The sequence below is a fragment of the Rhinatrema bivittatum genome, chromosome 1, assembly GCF_901001135.1.
Source record: "Rhinatrema bivittatum chromosome 1, aRhiBiv1.1, whole genome shotgun sequence".
Classification (NCBI taxonomy): domain Eukaryota; kingdom Metazoa; phylum Chordata; class Amphibia; order Gymnophiona; family Rhinatrematidae; genus Rhinatrema; species Rhinatrema bivittatum.
Window position 1 is genome coordinate 796,764,527 of NC_042615.1, and position 25,691 is coordinate 796,790,217.

General features: G+C 44.5%; 1 protein-coding gene across 1 annotated transcript in view; it reads right to left on the reverse strand.

Annotated features, from left to right (window-relative positions):
- The window catches only part of PIK3C3 (phosphatidylinositol 3-kinase catalytic subunit type 3), a 498,179-nt gene that overhangs the window by 148,877 nt on the left and 323,611 nt on the right, over positions 1-25,691 (reverse strand). The window contains 1 exon segment of the mRNA XM_029581010.1: positions 12,564-12,732. Coding sequence (XP_029436870.1) covers positions 12,564-12,732 — 169 coding nt within the window.

Consider the following 25,691-nt stretch of genomic DNA (forward strand, 5'->3'; position numbering starts at 1 on the left):
TGACGCCTATTATGATGGTCTAACTTACAATATTTGAACTATTGGATGAGGTGGATTATTCTGGTATAATACAATAGCACTATACACCACTAAAGAAAAAGCAAAATTGCTTGCCTTGTAATAGGTGTTATGCCAGGACAGCAGGATGTAGTCCTCACATATGGGTGACGTCACTGACGGAGCCCTATCACGGAAAACTTTCTGTCAAAGTTTCTAGAAACTTTTGACTGGCACACTGAGCATGCCCAGCATGCCATGATATTCTCAGCCTCAGGGGTCTCCCTTCAGTCTCATATGTAGCAATAAGCTTTAGCAAAAAATAAAATAATAAAACATATCGGACCCAACTCAGCGGGGTGGGTTTCGTGAGGACTACATCCTGCTGCCCTGGGATAACACCTATTACAAGGTAAGCAATTTTGCTTTATCCCAGGACAAGCATGATGCTAGTCCTCACATATGGGTGATTAGCAAGCTATAGGCTGAGTCATTTTGTAGTGAAGCAACATTGAAGTATTGTTGGTAAAAATGAGGCAGACAAAAATCACAGCAGGTTGGATGTAGAAGGAGTTGGGATTATACTAGAAACAAGTTCTTTAAGACAGATTGTCCGTAGGCTGAATCTTGTTGTCCTTTGTCCAAACAGTAATTTATTTATTTATTTATAATTTTTATATACCGAGGTTCCTGTATAATATACATATCACACCGGTTTACAAGGAAATATAACTGTTGCCTCGGGGGCAGCTTACATTGAAACACACAACAATAAATAATTTAGAGAATTTAAAGAATTTACAGAAAACAAACAAAGTCCTGATTAAACTGCAAAGTAGAACTAATAAGAAACATATGTACAGCAGGGATCGGGGTCTATAATGTATTCATATTCCTCAGGTCTAGGATTCTGGTAAACTTTGGGTGAAAAGCTAAGACTATTGTTACTTTTTGAGAGATCTATGGCAGGCGATCTAGATTTAGGCGAAAGGGATCGGGGTCTATAATGTCCTCGAAATCCTTGGGTCTTAGTTCTCCGGGAAAGCTTGGGTGAAAAGCCAAGTCTTTTAATGAGCTGCAAAGGTGTGAAGAGAACTCTATGTTGCCGCTTTGCATATGTCGAGGATTGGCACTGAACGATAGTGTGCTACTGAGGTTGACATTGCCATAAGAACATAAGAAAATGCCATACTGGGTCAGACCAAGGGTCCATCAAGCCCAGCATCCTGTTTCCAACAGTGGCAGATCCAGGCCATAAGAACCTGGCAAGTACCCAAAAACTAAGTCTATTCCATGTAACCATTGCTAATGGCAGTGGCTATTCTCTAAGTGAACTTAATAGCAGGTAATGGACTTCTCCTCCAAGAACTTATCCAATCCTTTTTTAAACACAGCTATACTAACTGCACTAACCACATTCTCTGGCAACAAATTCCAGAGTTTAATTGTGTGTTGAGTAAAAAAGAACTTTCTCCGATTAGTTTTAAATGTGCCCCATGCTAACTTCATAGAGTGCCCCCTAGTCTTTCTACTATCCGAAAGAGTAAATAACAGATTCACATCTACCCGTTCTAGACCTCTCATGATTTTAAACACCTCTATCATATCCCCCCTCAGTCGTCTCTTCTCCAAGCTGAAAAGTCCTAACCTCTTTAGTCTTTCCTCATAGGGGAGTTGTTCCATTCCCCTTATCATTTTGGTAGCCCTTCTCTGTACCTTCTCCATCGCAATTATATCTTTTTTGAGATGCGGCGACCAGAATTGTATACAGTATTCAAGGTGCGGTCTCACCATGGAGCGATACAGAGGCATTATGACATTTTCTGTTTTATTCACCTTACTGAATGCGCCTTTACTCGGCCTTGGAAAGGAAGGCCTGCTTTTTCATAACAGAATTCTATACAATCTGCTAGCCAGTTGGAGAGAGTGTGTTTGCCCACTGGATTACCCTGTTTGTTTGGATCAAAGATACAAAGAGTTGAGTGTATTTCCTATGGACTGCAGTGCGGTCTAAGTAATATGCTAGCACACGTTTACAGTCCAAGGTATGTAAGGCCCTTTCACCTTGGAGAGTGTGAGGTCTTGGAAAGAATGTGGGCAAAACTATGGATTGGTTCAAGTGGAATTCCGTAACTACCTTGGGGAGGAATTTTGGATGTGTCCGGAGAACCACTCTGTCATGTAGGAATTTTGTATAGGGTGAGTACGTGACAAGTGCTTGTAACTCACTAACCCTTCTAGCTGATGTAATGGCTATGAGGAAGATAGTCTTCCATGTGAGAAATTTAATATCACAGGAAGTCATGGGTTCAAAAGGAGAATGCATGAGCCTTGTTAAGACCAAATTCAGGTCCCATTCTGTGATAGGTGGCCAAATTGGTGGTTTAAGGTGAGTTAAACCTCTCATAAATCTACTGACAAGAGGTTGTATGGATATTGGTGCATCTCCCATTTTGTTATGGTAAGCCGAGATTGTACTTAAGTGTACTCTTACAGATGAGGTCTGGAGACCAGAGTCTGAAAGATGGCATAAATAGTCTAGCAGAGAAGGTGTGGGGCAGGAAAAAGGGTCAATGCTCTTTTGTGTGCACCACAAAGTAAATCCTTTCCAATTCAAAGAATAGTTCTTTCGTGTGGAAGGTTTACGTGAAGCTATAAGCACTTGAGAGACATTAGTTGAAAGATTGAGTGGTTGTAAGATCAAGCTTTTAACATCCATGCTGTCAGATATAGGGATTGAAGGTTGGGATGGCGCAACCTGTCCTGATCCTGAGTTATGAGATTGGGAGCTACACCCAGGCGAACTGGTTCTCTGATCGAGGAGTATGGGAAACCATACTTGTCGAGGCAAATACGGGGCTATGAGTAACATGGATCACTTGTCCTGTTGTAGCTTCACTAGAGTTTTGGTTATTAGCGGTATCGGAGGATACGCGTATAGAAGGCCTGGGTTGCAAGGGCAAGCAAAGGCGTCTTTGTCTGGCTAGTGTTTCTGCCTGTGCAGAGCGCAGAACCTGTCCACTTTGTGATTCAGGTGTGATGTAAAGAGGTCTATTGTTGGTTGTCCCCAATGTTGGAATATCCTGGTTGCTACTAAGGGATCCAGGGACCACTCGTGAGGTTGGAACTGACGACTGAGGTGATCTGCAACTACGTTGTGGATGCCTGCTAGATAAGTGGCCTGGAGAAATATGGAATGTGTCAGGGCCCAGTCCCAAATTTATGCGGCTTCTTGACAAAGGAGATACGAGCCCGTACCTCCCTGTTTGTTCAGGTACCACATGGCTACTGTATTGTCCGTTTGAATCAGAACAGTCTTGTGTGAAAGGCAGTCCTTGAACGCATGCAGAGCATAACATATAGCTTGAAGTTCCAGGAAATTGATTTGAAATGTTGCTTCGAGTTGTTTCTGCGAGTGTAGCGAGTTTGCCAATAGGGAGAGTGTGTCTGCCCGATCCTCGGGTAAAAAAGCTCTTGAAAGGATGGTGTTCAATTCTGTTCCGATGAATTGAAGTATGTGAGACGGAATGAGATGGGACTTTTGATAATTGATGAGAAACCTCATCGAGTGCAGCAGAGTGATTGTTCGTGTGAGAGAAACAAGAGCTCCTTGTTGAGATTGACTTCTGATGAGCCAGTTATCCAGGTATGGAAAAACGTGTACACTTTCCTTATGAAAATGTGCTGCTACTACTGCCAGGCATTTCGAGAACACTCTGGGAGCTGAGGCAAGTCCGAATGGTAGTACTCTGTAATTGGAAATGTTGATGACCCACCAGGAAACGCAGATACTTGCGATGAGGAAGGAATATTGGAATGTGAGTATAAGCGTCTTGTAGATCCAGAGAACAAATCAATCTCCTGTTTGAAGAAGGGGAAGCATGGTGCCTAGAGAAACCATCCTGAACTTTTCTTTCTTTAGAAATTTGTTGAGATTTCTGAGGTCTAGGATGGGACGAAGGCCTCTGGTTTTCTTTGGAATGAGGAAATAACGTGAGTAGAATCCTCTGCCCTGCTGAGTCTGGGGCACTGGTTCTACAGCTCTGGCTCTCAGAAGGGTGGATAATTCTGCTTGTAGATGAATTATTTGATTTTCGTTTAACGAAAGAGGTTTTGGAGGAGAGTATCTTGGAGTTGAGAGGAAATTGAGTTGGACCTCGTGATATTATTGAGAGTACCCATTGGTCTGTTGGTATCTGCAACCAATGGTTGCAGAAGGAGGAAACTCGGCCTCCTACTGGCAGGTTTGGTTTGGGATTGTGGAAATGGTTTTGCTTTCTGGTGGTGGCCTCAATAACCTGCAACCAGTCCCGTCTGCGGTGGCGGTTGAGGCCTAGTGGCTCTAGGCTGTCTGGGCTGAGATCTTTGTTGTAGATGAGAAGATCTGCCCCTGGATGCCGGTGGATAATATCGTCTCTGCCTGTAGAAAGGTTTTCTGGTTTCTTTCCTTAGTGGACGGTGAGACATCGATGAAGAGCCTTGCAGAACTGACAACAGTTGGCACAATGTCTCCATGTATTCATTTAGTTGGGCCACCGCATCCTGGACTTTGGACCAAAAAAGGTTGTCACCTACGCATGGCAAATCCACCAGCTTGTCATGTACCTCAGGCCTGAGGTCAGAGGCTTTTAGCCAGGCCCAGCGATGTGCACCGATTCCTGTGGCTGCCACCTTTGAAGCTGTTTCGAAGTTATCATAGGCAGCCCGGACTTCATGCTTTCCAGCTTCAAGTCCTTTATATATAATGGCCTGAGCTGCATCCTGGTACTGTTGAGGCAGGGAGTTAGAAAGTTCCTGCATCTGCTTCCATAGGTTCCTTTGGTATTGCATCATATAAAGTTGATAGGACGCTATCCTTGAGTTGAGCATAGCTCCTTGGAATACCTTTCTCCCGAAAGAGTCTAGGAACCTATGATCCTTGCCAGGTGGAGTGGAGGAATGAGGTCGTACTCTTTTTGACTTCTTTTGAGCCAACTCAACTACTACCGATTGATGTAGTAACTGTGGCTTTTGATAACCAGGCACATGTTGAACCAGATATGTAGAGTCCACTCGTTTATTAATAGGTGGAACGGAACATGGATGTTCCCAAAGCCTATGTTGTAACTCCAAAAGTACTTCGTGGCCAGGAATGGCCAGGACTTCTTTTGGAGGGTCAACAAATTGTAAGACTTCTAAAGTCTGCTGTCGTGTATCCTCCTCAGACACTACATTGAAGGGGATTGTGTCTTTTATAAAATTGGTGAAGGACAAGTCTTCTGGTGGAGACTTCTTCCTGCCTTCAGGATGAGACGGGTCAGACATGAAGCTTTCCAATGAAGAATCAGTGTGTTTCTCTTCCCATGAGTCATATGGCACTTGTCCGGAAGGAGAAGGAGGAGTAGACCTCGGTGGAAGTGATGGAATCAGTGGTCTATCGAGTCCTGAAGGCCCTGGTTGAGGTTCATCAACAGGTCCCTGTCCAGGAATATCCCCTAGTCCTCCAGGCTTAGCAGGGATAGGTTGTGGTGGAATGGCACCGATGAGGGCTTCAAATCTATTCATCAGCATCTGGAATAGTGCGAATTCTGGTTGTCCTGGAGCCCCAGGTAATAGCATCGGTGCTGGTCCTGGAGATGGCCCCGGAATCTGCGTGGGCACCGGCATAGGCGCCGGTGCTGGTATCGGCAAAGGCGCCGGCATCGTTGTGGGCACTGGCATTGACAGTGGTGTCGGCTTCAGCGAGGGCATCGGCATCGATGGTTGATGCTCCTGGAGTGCTTCTAACACTGCTTGGCGGATAAATCCACTCAATTCCTCCGTAATAGCTGGTGCAGGCAGAGCAGCTATACATGGTGGCAGTGGGGGCATTATCGGTCCTACCACAGGGCCCTGTGGAGGTTCGATGACTGGCACATCGAGAGAAGGTGAACGCCTCGGTGTCGAAGGCCTCTGTGTTTCCTGAAGGCGAGGCCGCTTAGCTGTCGACTTCTCCGGGGATAGTAGATTCCGGAATCGAAGGATGTCGATGTCGGTGCCGATGTTTTGACCGATGTTCCGATGCTGATTTTGTCGATGCCGCGGATGGGGTCGGTGATAAACGGTCCCCTGAACTTTCCAGTTGACGGTTTTTTTTTTAAGTATGATTCTTTTTGAAGCTCCGGCCGGAGACGACTGAGTGGACATCGATGGGGAAGGTAAGAGTTGAAGATGAAACATGTGTTCCATCTTTTCTTGTCCTGCTTTCCGACCTTTAGCAGTCATTTCTGACATTTCGGGCAGGATGAGACATCATGAATTTGGCCCAAAGTACACACTCGAGGTGCGGATCCGTAATTGACATGATCCGATTACATTTGGGACATTTTTTAAATCCCATGGCCATGATAACCTCGACAGCCGTCGATGGATATCTGAAGAAAAAAATCTTAAACTCAAATGAGTCAGAAGGGAATTTATGTACTCACCGGCCGGTGGTAACGAGGGAAACCCCGATTGTGGGAGAGAAAAAAAAAGAATTTTTATCTGATTTTCAGTCAGAATTGTGTGAGAAATCTCACACAGGCTCCTACTCTGTGATGCCAAAAGCAGCGTGGAAAAACGAAGACTGAAGGGAGACCCCTGTGGCTGAGAATATCATGGCATGCTGGGCATGCTCAGTGGGCTCAGTGTGCCAGTCAAAAGTTTCAAGAAACTTTGACAAAGGTTTCCATGATAGGGTTCCGTCAGTGACATCACCCATATGTGAGGACTAGCATCCTGCTTGTCCTGGGATAAAATTGAAATACAATATAAAGCAAAGCTGCTTACCTGTAACATGTGTTCTCCTAGGACAGCAGGATGTTAGTCCTTACATATGAGTGACATAATCAGATGGAAACTTTGACTTGCACACTGAGCATGTCCAGCATGTCAGTATCCACGCCTTCACATGGGGTCCCTCTTCAGTCTTTTAACATAGAATTATGAAAAAATAAAATAAACATAGGAGAAACCGAACTCTGCAGGGCGGCAGGCAGGTTTCATGAGGACTAACATCCTGCTGTCCTAGGAGAGCACCTGTTACTGGTAAGCAACTCTGCTTTCTCCTAGGATAAGCAGGAAGGTAGTCCTCACACACGGGTGAATCCATAGCTGCAGGCTGTTCCCAAACCACAAGGAAGACCAACAGGAACCCAACTAGGTGCCAGAGGGAACAACAACACAGGTGCTGTTGGTAACAGCCTGAACCCAAAAAAAGGGCCCTAGGCAGGAAGAGTTGGGTTCTACAGCTGAAAGAGATTCCGGGGGAGAGCCTGGCCAAAACAGCTATCGTTTCGGCCACCTCTGTCCAAACAGTAGTGAGCAGTGAAAGTGTGGAGGGAACTCCATGTTGCAGCCCTGCAGATCTCAGTTATGGGGACTGCTCTCAGGTGGTCCATTGAAGCCACCATGGCTCTGATGGAGTGATCTTTGACTTTGCCCCCAAGCTGCAGTCCTGCTTGTGCATAGCAGAAAGAAATGCAATCCGCCAGCCAGTTAGACAGGGTCTGCTTAGCAACCATAACTCCTAATCTATTTTTGTCAAAAGAGATGAAGAGTTGCATAGACTTCCTGTGGTCTGCTGTTTACTCAGGGTAGAATGCCAAGGCCTCTTGCAATCCAAGCTTTGCAGAGCCCGTTTGCCCTGGTGCGAATCAGGCTTGAGAAAAAAAGGTGGACAGGATGATTGACTGGTTAAGATGGAAATCAGTCACAACCTTAGGCGGGAATTCAGGGTGTGTACCCAGAATCACCCTATCATGAAAGAACTTTGTGTATGGAGGGTACGTAACCAATGCCTGAAGCTCACTGATCCTGTGCACAGAAGTGTCCGTGACCAAAAACATGACCTTCAAGGTTAGGTACTTCAGGTCACATGTGCACAGTGGCTCAAAAGGACCCTTCATGAATTGAGCCAATGCCACATTAAGGTCCCAGGACACAGCAGGAGGATGCAGAAGAGGCTTTAATTGAAACAGACCTAGCATGAAATGCCCCACCATAGGCTGCACAGAGATGGGCGAACCATCGACCCCCTGGTGGTAGGCCCCGATGGCGCTCAAGTGAACCCTGACTGAGGTGGTCTTCAAGCCAGTATTCGAAAGGTGTAGCAGATAGTCAAGCAATGTCAGTGTAGAGCAGGAGAATGGATCTAACCCATGATGCTCACACTACAAGGCAAACCTCCTCAACTTCAGGCCATAAGACTTCCAAGTGGAAGGCTTCCTGGAAGCTATCAGAACCTGAGATACACCATCCGACAGGTGAAGGGGCTGCAGAATTAGTATCCTAACATCCAGGCTGTCAGAGACAACGCCCTGAGGTTGGGATTAACAAAGCCTGCCATGATCCTGTGTGACAAGGTCGGGGCAAGTCCCCAGACCGATCGGGTCCCTGATAGAGAGATCCCACAGGAGCGAGAACAAGAACTGCCTTGGCCAATGAGGGGTTATGAGGATCATGGTTCCCCTGTCCTGCTGGAGCTTCAAGAGAGTCTTCATCACCAGAGGAAGCAGTGGATATGTGTACAGAAGTCTCCTGCCCCAATGGCGGGCAAAGGTGTCAATGGTTGGTTTGCCGTCCCTCCTGTAAAGGGAGCAGGAGTTTTTCACCTTGCTGTTGCAGGGGAAGGGGAGGATATCCACATGTAGAGATTCCCAGAGGTGGAAGGTCAAGTTCATCACTCCTGGATTCAGAGACCACTTGTGGGATCAGAAGGTCCAACTCAGTTGGTCCGCCACCACATTCTCTATCCCCACCAGGTATACCACTCAGAGAAGAATGCCCTGAGACTGAGCCCATGACCAAATCAGAATGATCTCGTACCTCCCTGTTTGATGATGTACCACATTGCCACCTGGTTATGGGTCTGGATCAGGACTGGCTTGTTTGACAAGCGATCCCAGAATGCCCAGAGTGTACAACGGATCGCTTGAAGCTCCAGGAAGTTAATCTGGTACTGAGCTTCCTGAGCAGACCACATACTCTGAGTGTGGAGGCCCTCCACATGGACACCCCACCCCAGAGTTAACGCATCCATGGTGAGCACAACCTGGGAAGGGGGAGACTGGAGAGGAACCCCCTGCTCCAAATTGGGCAGGCTCTCTCACCAAGGCAAGGAGGACCGGAGAAGCAGAGTAATGCGGATGCACAAAAGGAGGTCCTGGGTTGCCTGCTGCCTTTGAGACCACAGGGTCCAATGGGCCCTGCCCATATGCAAGCGAGCCAAGGGCGTAACATGGACAGTGGCAGCCATGTGACCCAGAGGATGGAGCATAAGGCGGGCTGAGACCTGCTGGCTTCGGTTAACCAGATCTGCAAGGCACACCAGTGCGAGTGCCCAATCGCGAGGCAGATAGCCTCTGGCCTGAGCTGTGTCCAGCCAGGCACCGATGACAAACCCGAGGGACTCCAACACTTGAATGGTCAAGTGCAGAGACTGAAGCACTCCCTCCTGCGTGGTGCTCTTAACCAGCCAGTCTTCCAAGTAGGGGAACACCTATACCCCTAGAGGTGGATGTGCGCTCCCACTGCTTCCAGGAACTTGGTGAAGACACGAGAGGCAGAGGTGAGGCCAAACGCAACACCATGTACTGGAAGTGCCTCTTGCCCACAACAAACTGAAGATACTTCCTGTGGCTGGGGAAGATCTTGATGTGGGCGTATGCATTTTTCAGATAGAAGACGCAAAGCCAGTCCCCTTTCTGCAGGAGGTGAATTAGGGTACCCAAAGAGACCATTTTGAACTTTTCTCGTTTTAGAAACTGTTTCAAGGCTCTCAGGGCATACATAGGCGACCCCCCCCCCCCCTTTTTTTTTTTCTCTTTGGAATCAGGAAATAGCGAGAATAGAACCCTCTCCCTTGCTGCTGCAGCGGGATGGGTTTGATTGCTCTGGCCGTTACAAGGGCAGAGAGCTCCATCAAGAGTATTTCCTGATGTGAGGACTGACCCCCAAGAAAGGCACGAGGGAGAGTCCACAGGAATACCCAGAAAGTTGAGTCGATATCCCCCACTGGCCAGAGGTGACACTGTGCCAGCAGTCTGCAAAGAACCACAGCCAACCTCCGAGATCAATTGGCTTATGTTCCCTCACAGTCAGTCAAAACTCTGTAGCGGTGCTTGGTTGGAGTGCCGGCTGGGGCTTGGGGGTCCGCTGCTGTCTAGGGTGTCTCCTAGAGTTCAAAGGTTGAGCACGGGTATGAGAGGCTGGAGGATAATATTTCCTTTGGTGGTAAAAAGACCTTTGCGAGCCCTGCCACGAGGATTTCCTGGCAGAGGATGTCAGGTCCGATGTACTGGCCAAAAGATGCTGAAGGGTCTCGTGGTGATACTTCAACTGAGCTACAGCATTCCCTTACCTTATCGCCAAAAGGGTTTCGCTCGTGAATGGGACATCCGTGAGCTTCTCCTAGACCTCCGGCTGGAGATCAGAGGCTCAAAACCAGGCCATCCTGCGGGCACCAATGCCAGCCGCAGCCACCCTTGTGGAAGTTTCGAACATGTCATAGGTGGAGCACACTTTGTGCTTGCTGCATTCCAAGCCCTGCTGGAAAAGAACCAAAAAAGCGACCTGTTGCTGCTGGGGCAGATGCTCGTATAACTCCTGGACCTGTTTTCAGAGGTTCCAGGAGTACTGCGTCATGTACAGCTGATAGGAAGCAATGAGGGCAATCAACATGGTGCCCTGAAACACCTTCCTGCCCATTGCATCCAGCGCTCTGTGCTCTCGACCTGAGTTGGAGGCATGGGTAAGGGAATGCTTGGCCTTCTTGAGGGCGGACACTACCATGACAAACTAATGTGAACGTTGACACTTCTCAAACCCCAAAGCCTGCTGTACCAGATAATACCATCAGCCTTCCTATTTACTGGAGGCACAGATTCTAAGGAGTAACTCCTTGAAGATCTCATGTTTGGGAACAGCCAACAGTTCCTTCGGGGCATCAACAAAATGGAGAACCTCTAGCATCTTATGCCTGGCATCCTCTCCCATCAGAAGCTGAAATGGAATGGTTTCTGCCATGGCCCAGACAAACCCCGCAAAGGTCAAGTCCTCTGGCAGGGACCGGCATTGCTTCTCCAGAGGAGATGAGTCTGAGGGAAGATCCTCCGAGTCATCAGATGAGAACCTGGAGGTATCATTCCTCCATGGGTCATACGGGACATCTTTCTCACTAAGATCACCCAACGTCACCAGTGGAGGGCCCCTACCCTGGCCCCTCGGCTTAGGCACCGAGGGCACCAAAGGTACTGAGGCCCCCCGAAGAACCCGGAACCGGACCAGGGAATGCCAGTCATGGAACCAAGAACCTCGGCAGTGCCACGGGCTGCACTGGCCCTTCCTCCTTGGAGGAACCCACAATTGAAATCGCACTGGTGGCTGCTGGGTTATCGATGGACCCCGGGCATTGGCAGCGGCTGCGTGGAGAGGACACCAAGAAGGATATTGAGGTGCTCCAGCAGCGGTGCCAACATCGAGGGTGCAGGCTTCGGCATCAGTGGAAGCACTGGCGAGGCCAGCAGCTTGATGCCCTGCAGGGCTCATATCACCGCCAATTGTACCCTGCGGTCCAACTCCTCTTGAAAGTCCACCGAGGACAAGATGGATGGAGGAGGCAGAGGCATCACCAGATCCCCAAGACAGATCAGTGCCTGGCACCAGTATCGGTGGGGAATACCTGAGATTCCCAGGTTTGATGGAAGACAGCACCTCCTCTTTGTGGAGTCACTTCGGGGGCATCACAACAGGCGCATGTGCTGACCCGAGCCCGGGGGCATGTGAAGACGGTGACTAGTGGCGATGCTTCCATGACTTTCCTCAGTGCTCAGCCTGGTCTTTCCCTGGTGCTGAGGATGGAGACGATCCCGATGTCCTGAGGTATGAAAACACCAATTACGGCCAATCCCCGGCCCCTCTTCTCCAGTGGGAGCCCTGGCAGGGGAGTGGACAACGAAGGCTCAGTTACCATTGGGTCCCCGCAGCCTCTCAGAGTTGATGCCCCCGTCGGAGTCAAAGGTTTATATTTTTGGAACCGAAGAGCTTCTCCATTTTGTTTAGACAGGCGCGACGGCCTTTGGGGGTCATCTGGTCACAAAAACGACACCCCCTAACATCGTAAGTTGCCCCCAGTGTCCATGGACACGGGGGGCATCGACAAAATCCCGACACAATTACAAAAGGACTCAGCGAACAGTCGGTGCCCAGCAGCCACCAAGAGCGAGACACTACTGGAATCGACTGCACAGAAGAGAGAAAAACTTATCGCGCTGCCCTACCAACTATGCCGGTAAGGAGAAGAGGGACCCCGGAGCAGAAAATGTTGGAACTGATCGGGACATTACTTGAACACACAAAAAAAGAGAGCAGAGCTCCACAACCGTGAGACAATAGCTCTGTGGAAAAGAAGAGAATGAAGAGGGACCCTACGTAGATACATGGATAGTGGCATGCTGGGCATGGTCAGTGTTTTCCATGCCGGATTTCATATGATGATGACACCTATGTGTGAGGACCACCATCCTGCTTGTCCTAGAAGAAACATATTTTTATATTTGTTTTGTTACCTGCGTAGATGCAGAAAAGCTGTATAGCATTGCTTCCGAAATGCCTGGTACTGTTCGCTCTGTGTGCCTCCCATCCCCTCTACCATTTCTTTGTTGAGTTTCATCGGGGGTGGCAGAGGTTTAGGATCCCGACCCAGAATGTAGCCAAAATCAATGTGAAAAAGTTTGCCTATATTAAAAGGAAGGAAGTTTCAGTTTAAAAAAATTTAAATAATAAAGGTCAAACTGCTATGAATCAAAACAAATGATTTTTTTTTAATTTTTTTTTTTATATTCTATCTTTTGTGACAATTCAAAGTGGAATACAATCAGGTACTGTAGGTGTTTCCTTATCCCCAGAGGGCTTTCAATCTAAGGGTCCCCCCTTGTACCTTTCAACATTTAAAATAATTTTTCTGTCCATATTAGACTACGTTTATTTCATTTTTACTTATAACAGACCTCTCTAGTAAATAGCAAGCAGAGCAAGGGCCATCAAAACTGTTTCAGAAAGTCTAGACAGAAACAACCAAAATGATAAAGAATATGGAACAGCTCCCCTGTGAGGAAAGCTAAAGAGGTTAGCTTGAAGATGAGATGGTTAAAAGGAGATATGATAAATGCCCATAAATTTATGAATGGAGTGGAAAAGGTAAATGGAAATTGATTTGCGCTTTAAAAAAATAAAAAGACTAGGGCACACTCCATGATGATATTAAGTAGCACATTTGTACCAAGTCAGAGATAATATTTTTTCACTTAATGCATAAATAAGGTCTGGAATTAATTGCCAAAGGATGTGGCAAAGGCAGTTAGTGTAGCTGGATTTAATACAGGTTTGGACAAATTTCTGGAGAAAAACACCACAAACTGTTATTAACCAGTTCCTGATCATCCTTGGGCATAAACAGAATGGAATCTATCTACTATATATATATACAAATATACTGCTTGTATATTTGTAGATATGTTTTACATTTTGCGTACTGTATTCTCTTTAGTTTTCATTTTTGCTAAATTTTGCCTCTCTGTGCTTCCTTTCGTATTTATCAGTTACCCCGTTCCCCCTTTCCCTGTTTATTGTAATTTTCTCCTTTTTTACGTTAAAATGTAAACCGATATGATGTGTATTTTAATGTCGGTATAGAAAAGCTGTTAAATAAATAAATACTATCTGGGATTGTACCAGGAACTTGTGACCTGGATTGGCCATTGCTGAAAGCAGAATACTGGGCTTGCAGACCATTGGGTCTGACTCAATATGGTGGTTCTTATATATTAGCTCTGACCAGGGTAGGAATATAAGCAACCATGCTAAAATAGTTAACTTTCCTTTACTAGCTCAGCTGACACCGCTGCTTCTTTAGCTTCATGGCAGAATGATAAGACAAATTTATGTATTTCTACTTGATACTGTATACTCAGGGGTGAGGGTGAGGGTGGGGGACCATGGTGACTGTCCTTATTCACCCTGAAGTCACTTCTGAATTTGACAACAGGCTGATGTAGTGAACATCCTTATTTACTCCCAAGTCCATACCTCATTATACCAAATACAATTAAAAACACACTAACAGGCAAGATAGATGAGAATGTACCCAAGCTTTATTATGGGACATTTCCTGTCTATGCTTCCTGCTGGTTCAAAACACAGTGAATCCTAACATAAAGCATCATACATAAGCAGACTACAAATTATAGTTATTTATTTATTTATTTTATAACTTTTATATACCAGCATTCGTAAAAAAAAAACATCATGTCGGTTTACATGTAACTGAGAAAGGAAATTACAATGATAGGTGGAGGAAAGATAGATAGTTAAGAGGTAAGTTAACTTTACTGTGGTGCCAACGTGCGTCACAGTTAAACGAGATTACATGTAATAAACCATATTAGACAAAAATTAGACATATACTAAATATAATAAACCATATAATAAACCATATTAGACATGTTAGACATATTAGACATATTAGACAGTATATATACATATAATAAACCATATTAGACAAAATTAGACAGTATTAGACAAAGTTAGACAGAAATTAATTATGTACAAGGGGAGGTGGTGCGAGGGGGTGGGGGGTGAAGCGCAGTGGGGAGGTCGGGGAGGAGGGGTTGAGGGAGGCGAAGGGTGGCAGGGGAATAAAGGGGCAAGATGGGGAGGGGGGATGGAGGGTAGGGTGGTGTAGGAGGGGGGTGTCATATACGTGATATGGCGATCATTATGAGTAATTGTACAAGAGGCGAGGGAGAGGGAAAAGTAAGAGGGGGAGGGGGAGGGGGTGGAACTGTACAAGGGAGCTGTGGGTAGAGGTGGGAAAGGTGCGTTGGTAACTGTAAAGGAAGCTGCTTAGAGGAAGGAAGGTGGTGGAGGTGGGTGGGGGGGAGGAGTATGGGGGGGCAGGGGGAGGTAAGAGTGTTGCGATAGAGTTAGAGTGTTGTGATAGAGTCACAGTGCTAGGGTTGTGAAGTGTTGGGATAGGCCTGTTTAAATAACCAGGTCTTGATTCCTTTTTTGAATTGATTAAGTGATGGTTCTAGTCGGAGCTCGGTGGGGAGGGAGTTCCAGAGGGTGGGGCCGGCAATGGAGAAGGCTCTCTCTCTGGTGGATGTGAGGTGAGCAATTTTGAGTGAAGGGGTGTAGAGGGTGCCAGCAAGGGAGTTTCTGGTGGGGCGGTTGGTCTGATGGAAGTGTGGCATATCTTCGATCCATGGGGAATTATTTTTGTAAAGTGTGTTATGTATGATAGTGAGTGTTTTGTATTGAGAGCGATAGGTGATTGGGAGCCAGTGGAGGTCTTGAAGTATGGGAGTGATATGATCAGTCTTTCTTTGAGTTAGTTAAAGAAACTAAACTAAACAAAAACATTTACATTTTGATCAGCAAAATATATTTAGGGGTAGATTTTAAAAGCTGCACGAGTGCGTCCTTGTGTGTGTGCTACCTGGCGTGCACACATCGACGCGCATGTTATAAAATGGTGGGTCAGCACGTGCAAGGGGGGTGCACAATTGTGCACCTTGCACGCGCCAAGCTGCGCTGCCTTCCCCCTAGCCTGACCTTCTCACCCCTAATCATTACCCCCCCCAGCCGTACTCTAACCCCCCCTGACTTTTATCTTACCTTTTGCACCTGCCTCCGGGCATGTGCAAGTTGTGCTCGACGGCAACACAGCGGCAATGGCCCCGCCCTCATCCTGCCCCCGGACCGCTCCTTTAGTAAAGCCCTGGGACTTACACGCGTCCCGGGCGCATCGCCGAACCTTTTAAAAATAGGACCAGCGCACGTAGAGCTTTTAAAATCCGGCCCTTAGTGAGGTCGATATTCAAAATATGTTTAGTTCTATTTAGCCGGATAAGTAGGACTTATGTGGATAAACAGTGGATGCTGAATATGTGCTTAGCCTGTAGAAGTCACTTATCTGGCTAAAGTTAGCCGCATAAATTGTGGGCATGTAGTAGGCGAATCGAGTTAGCTGCATAACTTATCTGGCTAACTAGCGCCTGATAGCAGTTTTAGACATAGCTGCTTAGGACTTATCCGGCTAGGTGCTTAGTTATATGCATATATTCAGCATCTTAGCCATATCACTGAATACACATCATAACTTAGCCAGATAATTTCTATCTGGCTAAGTTACTCAACTGGTCAATACCAATATCTGGCCCAGTTTATTTAAAAGACTTTTCAGTTGTTCTCCTGTTTAATGATTCAGGTATGAGCAAATGCACCTAAATCTCAATAAACACAAAATAAGCTAGTGTTGCTATTTTTTACTCAGAAAAAAGAAAACACAGCATAAATGTTTTATTCTAATACTTTATGGCTGAAAAAATCTCTTTACAGAACTTGTAAGGGGCTCTTTATTGCTAATCTTTCTCACTATTGTCCACTACTTTTCCCTTCTTCCTAGACAGCATTCAGAGGCATGCCTGCCTAAACTTAAGGTGTACAATCCTCTTTGCACAGGGTCCTTGTCCAACCCATAGCAAAGCAGGGATCATAAATCAGAAAACGAATCTCAAAATCTTGGATTCCTGTTGCCATGAATTTTTCTCCTGGCTGGTTATAATTGTAACATACAAGGCTGACCCTTTGTGGCTCCTTCCACCTCTGGGTTCCCAACTGGTTTATAGATGACCCTTAGTGGATCCCTTTACCTCCCAGGATCTATAACCAAGTACAAACTGATTATAATCTCGGGTAATACTGCCTGCTCCCCAGCTCCATATCCCAAAAAAACATACTAAGCACACTAACCAATAGACAAATAGGAATTCACCTAGAATGTATTAACAAAGCTCACTACCTTCATTGCTACCCTGTGAGGCTGGTTAGCTATCCTTAAAGAGAATATTTAACTAAGCTTTATATCACCTGAAGTTTAGCTGTTTCAGAAGATATTGGCCAAATCACAGTCTTTAGCAGGATCTGTCTCAGTGAACAAGGACCCTTTGTGATGACTCCTACTCCCAACAACTTCTGTTGTCTGTTGTGATCTTCCTGGTTGCAGCTCTTCTGCGTATAGATTTATGTGTGTTCATTGTAGGTAGAGCTTTAGCTTATCATTTTAAGTTTCTGGCTTATAAGGGTGCTAGGCATCTATCAATGTTTAGCAAATTCCTAGACATCTATTTGATTAGCATCTTGAGGTCGGGCCTTCCATATACAAGATTAGATATTACTGAGCTGCCTTCATATCCTGACTGGATCTGCAAATCATAGAGATACCCTGTAATGTCAACAGACCATTGTCAGGCCTTCAATTGGCTAGAGTTCATTACGAATCTGTTTGATTAGCAGGGACATTCTGCCCCCAGAATCGGTTTAGTATCATACCTTATTTGGTGGATGTCTGCAACTATGGTTAGCTGTCCAAAGTCTTCCTGCAATGTGTACCAAAAGTTCAGCTTGTCAGTGCCTTATGCTGGTGATTCACATCCTGCTTTCATATATATTAGCATGACATCTAAAGCAGTTAAATTTAAGCCTAATTCACTCATTTCTCCTCCTTCCACCAGGTATTTCCATTGCTTGTAACTTCTACAAAAGCAGGAAATGACTGCTAGCTAAATAAAATAGAAAGAAAACATACCTCTTGTATTTTAAAACCTATATGAAAAGTAACTAAAATATCTAAGACTGTTCGCTACTGACCAATAACAAGATTATGTATTAGGTCAAGAACATCAAATGCCAGTGTAAAAATTCATGCTTTAATCTGTCTTCCATTCTACAATCTTGCAGCAAACTCTTCCACAAATACAGGGCAAAACAGATACAAGTTTTCTGGTGAGTTGCCAGATAGTAAGGCCAGCAAAATGTGCTGGGATGATTTCCAGTATCTACTTGGTATACATAGCTGTTGGACTAAGTAAGTTGGTATCTTAGAATGAAGGCAGAGGAACACAATTGAAACAATTTTAAATGCACCCGAAATGTTATAGGCAGGCAGTACAATGCTTATAAGAGTAGAGATAAGAACATAAGAACATAAGAAATTGCCATGCTGGGACAGACCAAGGGTCCATCAAGCCCAGCATCCTGTTTCCAACAGAGGCCAAAAACCAGGCCACAAGAACCTGGCAATTACCCAAACACTAAGAAGATCCCATGCTACTGATGCAACTAATAGCAGTGGCTATTCCCTAAGTATAATTGATTAATAGCCATTAATGGACTTCTCCTCCAAGATATATGATCATTCAGTTTAATTTCAATTAGCAGCATGGCTGCCATATTTTGCAAGTGTTGTAAATGCTGCAATGTATATGCTGGTAAGCTTTGAAATAATGAATTGCAGTAGTCCAAGCAGCTGGTCACAAAGGCATGAATCACTGTGACCAGATTCTGCTGTCAATAAAAGGACAAATTTGTTGATTTGGAATAACTGACAAAACACATTTTACTACCACCAATATTTGTCCCTGTAAAGTTAATTTAGCAGCCAAAATGACCCCTAGGCTAAGTGCATCTTTTGGGATTAATTAAGGCTTTAGAAACCACAGGAGAAACCTCCAACTCCTTTCCACGTCTGCTTAACCATAAAGCTACTGATTTTGAAGGATTATGTTGAAGTTTGGCTTGCGATAGCCATTAGGCAGCCATTCTGATTACATATTTCTGATCAAATGTAAAATATGCTAGCATATGAATATCATCTGCATAAAAACCATATTCTTTTATTACAGATGCCAAGGAAACTAAAAACAAATTGAAAAGGAGCAGGGATCGCACTGAGCCATGCAAACGTCTTGCACAGATACTGTTGATTCTATAATATCCACAATACTGCTCATGTAAAAATGACTTCATCTACTTTAAAGTTATCCCCTGAAAGCCCACCTTCTTCAAACGTCACTCCAGTAAACCATGATGTATGGTGTCAAATGCTGCTAACAGGTCAAGTAACACAATTAGGGTATCCACTCCCCATCAGCCAGCAAGAGAACACTATTGGTTAAAGTCAACAACAATGTTTATATATTATGTCCTTTACAGAACCCTGATAGACAACTAAAGAGTCTTCCTACTTCTCCTATAAACTCCTGAATCTGTTGATATACTGTCTTCTCCAAAATCTTATTCAAGAATGGCAGGTGCAATATTGATCAATAATTCTGCATCATTAAGGGAACTACACTTGGTTTCTATAGTAAAGGGAATAGCATGGCTTCTTTCAGGGGCAGTAGCATAAAACCTTGGCTAGTTAAGATAGAAAATAAAGCTAATGCTTTTTTAATTAAAAATGAGACAATGGATCAAGTAAACATGTAGTCATCCTCATATTATACACAAATTAATTTCCTTTACTGATACTGCCCTAAACTCCTCAAATTTCTCCATCTATCCATAAATCCTTAAAAAGACTCAATCATAGTATTATCTTGCTTCTCTGGGAGCCTGTCTTTTCCTCACTACTGCTTTCTAAAATAATGCCAAACTGTCAACCCCTCCAGACTTCAAGTATGAATCATATTAGCCTCCTTCTGGGGTACCCATAGGACCCTCCCAACGTCGTGGAGAATAGTAACGTATCGCAGTCCTGCTGCTGATACACAAGTAATAATATTGGTGTTGAAACCATTGCTACACTAGTGTGGTTTCAAGCCATAAGCACAGTTCTGTTCAAATGTATGAAAAGATTCAACATTTAATATCTTGCATATATTAAAAAACAGTGTGCTCGTGGAAGAGCCAACAGTTGTGGTTGATAAGCCCCTGAGGCAGCTACTAGAAGAGCGAAACTCGGACAAGATTCAATAAAATTCCTTTTTCACCGATCCTTTCTTCGTGTTTATCGCTGCTAGCCATCTTGGATCGGCTTCCGCTTTGCTTTTTGGGACCTACTTTTCAGTTTGTCAACCTGGCCTACTACATCTTCCAGGTTCACAGTGATTTGGTTCAATTCATCTTAATCATCACCCTTGAAAATTGTCTCTGGAACAGGTATCTCCCCAACATCTTCAACTGCAATCACCAAAGCAAAAAATTAATTCAGTCTTTCTGCAATGACTTTATCTTCCCTAAGTGTCCCTTTGACCCATCAGTCATCTAACAATCTAACCAACTCTTTCACAAGCTTCCTGCTTCAGATATATTTTAAAACATTTTTATGATGAGATTTTGCCAGCTTCTTTTCACATTCTCTCTCAGCCTGTCTTATCAAGCTTTTACAATTAATTTGATATTGCTTATGTTTTTGTCTATTTTCTTTGGATGGATCCTTTGAAAGAAGTTATTTTGGCTAAAATAGCCTCTTTCACCTCACCTTTTAACCATGCCCGCAGTTGTTTAGCCTTCCTTCCACTTTTTTTTTTAATGTAAGGAATACATATGTTGTACACTCAACCTATGAAGCTGCACCTTTCAGTTTTTTTGTAAGGGCTAAAAGGTAAAGTTTATTTATTTGCGGAGGATACTAAGATCTGCAATAGAGTGGACAAGCCTGAAGGAATAGACAGAATGAAAAGTGATTTAAGAAAGCTTGATGAGTGGTCAAAGACTTGGCTGGGATTCAACGCCAAGAAGTGCAGATTCATTCATCTGAGGTATGGTAATCTAAACAAACAGTATGTGATGGAGGTGAATGGCTACTGTGCATGGACTGGGAGGGAGACTTTAGTGTAATGGTGATCTGAAGGTGGTGAAACAATGCGACAAGGTGTTAGCTAAAGCCAGAAGAATTCTGGGCTGCACAGAGAGGAATAGCTAGCAGGAAAAAGGAGGTGATAATGCCCTTGTAAAGACCTTGGTGAGCCCTCACATAGAGTCCTATGTTCAATTCTGTAGCCCATATCTCAAAAAAGAGAAGGATAGGACGGAGGCGGTCCAGAGAAGGGCGACCAAAATGGTGCAGGGTCAGTATTGGAAGACTTAATAGGAGAGGCTGAAGGATCTAAATATGTATACCCTGGAAGAAAAGAAGTGCAGGGGAGATATGATACAGACCTTCAGATACCTGAAAGGTTTTAATGATGCACAAACTTCAAACCTTTTCCATTGGAAGGAAATCAGTAGAACTAGGGTTAAGGAAACAAAACTGCAAGGAGAATGTCTCAGAACCAACACCAGAAAATATTTCTTCATGGAGAGGGTGGTGGAGGTCTGTAATGCACTTCCGGAGGCGGTGGTGAAGATGAAAAAGTCAAAGAACTCAGTGTCATGGGATAAACACTGTGGATCCCTAAAGACTACAGGATGGAAATGAAGACAGGGTACAAGGGAGTAACTTGTTAGTGTGGCGGTTACTATACCATAGATCCATATGACCAACCTGTGTGATTATCAATGTATATATCAAGCTACAATATGTATCTTGCCAAAGTTTATGTAATACAAAAATATGTATTTATACCAAAGTATGTGTTATACCTAAATGTGTTACACCAATGTAGGAAATGAACTAATAAATGAAATGTTACTTTTGTAAACCTTACACCAAAGCATATAACTACTAAAAATGAAGAATGTTAACCGTTTTGTAAACCGTTGTGATCTTCCCTTTCACTAGGAATGATGGTATATAAAATAACTAAAGAAATAAAAATAAATAAATAAAATACTACCCTTAACCAGTAAGCATTGATACTTTTGATGGAACTGCAAAATTGCTCTCCACTTCAATGGCAGGGGGAAAAGGGGAGTTGGATTCAGACAACAACCGAGGGCCCCAATTTTCACAAGAACTGATTGATAAGCATGGGGGTATTACCATAAGAAGTATGCTGGGCAGACTGGATGGACCATTTTGTCCTTTTCTGCCATCAATACTATATTACTATGGGTAAACTATACAGAGCAGCATTTACTACCCTTAAGAGAAGGCAAGGGATTGCTACCCTTAACTAATAAGCCTTGATGCTTTTGACCCAACTGCAATATCATTCTCTGCTTTGTCAGCAGTGGCTGGAAGAGGAATTGGAATCATACCAACCAATACGGGCCCTGACTTTTATGATCTGCGGTACTGATATGCATACATAAGTGAAAAAGTAGAGTTTCAAAGGCCAAGTGCATAAGCAAAACACATCAGCACTGTCTGAATTTTCATGAAGGCTCATCGAATAATTGTACGGAGTGGCAATGGTAACCCTTAAGAGAAACATGGGGTAACCTGCACAGCATGGTAAGGACTGGGATGTCAAATTACCCATAGTATAATGGCTATCAGAGCCATGCCACACCATACAACAGGGTTCTCCCCATTTGAGATGACAGGGAGAGAAATGACCTTACCTATGCATTTACTTTACATGATACAGGATGCTAATTTGGCTAGTGCTACTACTGCACATGAATATGTTAATTATCTGCAGGAAAAATTTGCAAAACACTTTTAAAAATTGCTACAATGCCATTGTCAGTAGATTGTGTTAAGTGCACTTAATACAGTTAAATAGCTTTTGTAAAGTGCTATGGTAGCATATCACATTTACGTGTGCACCTCCTCTGAAATTCACCTCTTATCGTTTAACTACTTATTTTACAAGCATACATCCAATTAAGCTTTTGAAAATGTATGATATCTAAAAACCGTCCCCTCTTTCCTGCTAATTTAAAGTTCTTTTATTTATTTCTAACCTCAGGTTGAATGGCTGACCCAATTCTCCAAACCACCGTGGCTATATCTAAGATTCTCTGGTTCACACATACAACATTTTTAAAGTATGCAAGACAAAACTTTTTGGTCAAGGAAAAGTGATGACAATCTTCCATCAAAATACTTTGGAGTAAATGATAGTAATTTAGTAAATTATAGCAGATGAAGACTAATTGATCAATCCAGATTTCCCATTTGAATATCTTCTTTTCTGATTCTGTACCATTTTAAGTTGATGAGCACATCTATTCCCATATTCAACCAGCACCAGTTCTCTCTGTCTTTTACCAGATGTTTCAATCATGTTCCTACCACTGCACTCTATATGTCACAAGCATGTTACATTATAGTGCTGGCCTCCCCACTTTCACTGGAAAACTATTCCAAGATTCCAAGCCTTAGCATATTTTGCTTTAGTTCTTAAAAGACCCATGTTTAACCCAACATCCAGACCTCCTTCCATGTCTTAGCACCAAGCTTTGTAATAATTCTCACAGCTAGCAAAACTAGTAAGGCTGGCTGTTCGCAATATCCAGACAACGTTTGCTGGTTAATATCATGGTTATAACTATTGCTGCTCCATACAGGGTACCACCGCATTCTTGAAGACCTGATCCAGCTGTAACAGTACTGTTGTGACTGTAACTCTAGCTGCTACTTGCAGGTTACCTTAGCCTTTTTGGAAGCCTAACATAGCCATAACACCCATTGATTTGTATTCTTCTCTCTCTAGCCCTCTAAAGTTTCATATGAGAGAGTGAATACTCCAACACCCTACTTCATTTCTTCTACCTATTGCTTCTCACCTGTCCTTATTACTATATTCTAAGTCTGTCACGACCATATTTGAATTCTATCACAGTTTTGGTTCCTGTTATTTCTAATAAGCTATTCTAGATATTTACCATTTTCTCAATAAAGAAGCATTTGTTTCCTCAGACCCTTTGTCTTTACATCTTCACATCATGATCCCTTGCATTTGAATGTCTTTTTCTATGGAATATTTCACTTTCCCATACTTAACTATATAAAGCCTATCAAATATTTATAAGTTTTTACCATGACTTTCTTTCCCTTCTTTCTTAAAGCAGTACATTTAGGGGCAGATTTTCCAAGGGTACGCGCGTAACCCGAGAAAATCTGCTCCTGCGCGCGCAGAGCCTATTTTGCATAGGCTCAGCGGTGCGTGCAAGCCCCGGGACCCGCGTATGTCCCGGGGCTTTCGAAAATGGGCAGATCGGGGCGGCGGTACGGGGGCAGTCCGGGGCGGGGCCAGGGGTGTGGCGACGTTTGGGGGCGGGCCGGGGGCGGTTCCAAGTCCTCCGGCACAGCAGCCGGCGCGCGCAAGTTACGCCTGCCGGGGGGGATTTAGGTAGGGCCGGGGGGTGGGGGGGATCAAAAAAAAAGTTCCCTCCAAGGCCGCTCCAATTTCGGAGCAGCCTTGGAGGGAATGGGGAAAGCCATCGGGGCTCCCCTTGGGCTCGGTGCACGCAAGGTGCACAATTGTGCACCCCCTTGCGTGCGCCGACCCCAGATTTTATAACATGCGCGCAGCTGCACGCGCATGTTATAAAATCGGGCGTAGATTTGTGAGCGCCAGGTTGCGCACACAAATCTACGCCCGCGCATACGTTTTAAAATCTGGCCATTTGAGTGTACTGTGGAACTTGTATTGTAGACTTTGTATCATGATTACACAGAGCACTGGAACCTTACCACCTCACTCCGGGAAGTTTCTGTTGTCCAGCCCGCAGGCTTGTGCTGCAGAAGTGGGCTCCTCTAAGGATCGGTTTGGCCGAATTGCGACTCTGTTGGCCTGCCGTACTATCTTGTCGGGATGGGCGGAACCGACGATGGCCCCTTCTTCAGTGGCGTGGTTTCAGCGTATGGCTTTGATTCTGCAGATGGAGCGCTTGGATTTTTTGAAAGGACATCGGAAACCTGATCGTATATATGGAGAGTGTTGGACTAAATGTGTATTACTGTTGCCAGAGTCTGTTCAAGCTGGTTTACGGGAGAGTGGGTATACTAATGATTGGGTACAATCTATGGTCCCTGGGGGGCAGGGTGGGGCTCAGGGGGGGAGGGGTGGAGCGGTGTGACTGAAGTGTGAATGGATATGTCTGTTGGCGGGCGGAGGGTGGGGGGAGGAGGGGTAGGTATGAGGAATTGCTGGGGAAGGCATATACCTGCTGGCTGTATCCGGCTACTCTTGTCTGGGATTGATACGGTATTGTAATTCCTAGTTGTCTGAGCTTGGTTTTGTTTAGTTTGTTCTAGGCTGGTTGGTTGTGTTTTTGCCAATAAAAAATATTCTGACAAAAAAAAAAAAAAAGACTTTGTATCATTTTAGTAGTTGTTCTCTGAACCACTTCCATCCTCTCAAAGGGATGGCCTCCAGAACTGAAGAAAATACTCAAGGTAAGGTCTCACTAGTGACTTATTCAAGGGTAATGTTGCCTCTGTTTCTGCTGACACCTCTGTTTATGCAACTTGTCATATTATTAGCCTCTCCAGCTGCATTATTACCATTGACTGGCTAACTTGAGGCCATCTAATAGTTTCCAGTTTGTATCCTGCTAATAATGTGTAGCTAAAGGAGTTTTGCATCCCATATGCATAGTTTTATACTTGTTGGCACTGAAATACATTTGGAAACAGAAGAAAAATATTTTTAACAAAATCTATTTTGTTCACCATGCTTCCATGTTACACCCCGGTTTCTCTCAAATTACTTGCTCACCCTATCATCCACAAATAATTAAAACTCTTGTCTTCCAACTATGCCTTCCATGGTCCCTAATTGCTCATCTCACTCTATACTCCTCATCATTGTCTATGCTTTAACCATAGGCATTGGAATGGGGGACTTGCAGGGGCCATGACCAACCCAAAAAAATTTCAATCGGCAATGGAAAAAGCCTTACTGGCGCTATTCCCCCTGGCGGCCACCACCACTGCTACTGCTGCCACGATCCTCTCACTCAGCTTCTATTCTCCTAAAAATCAGAGGATGGCATCCTTGCCTGAATGATATCAT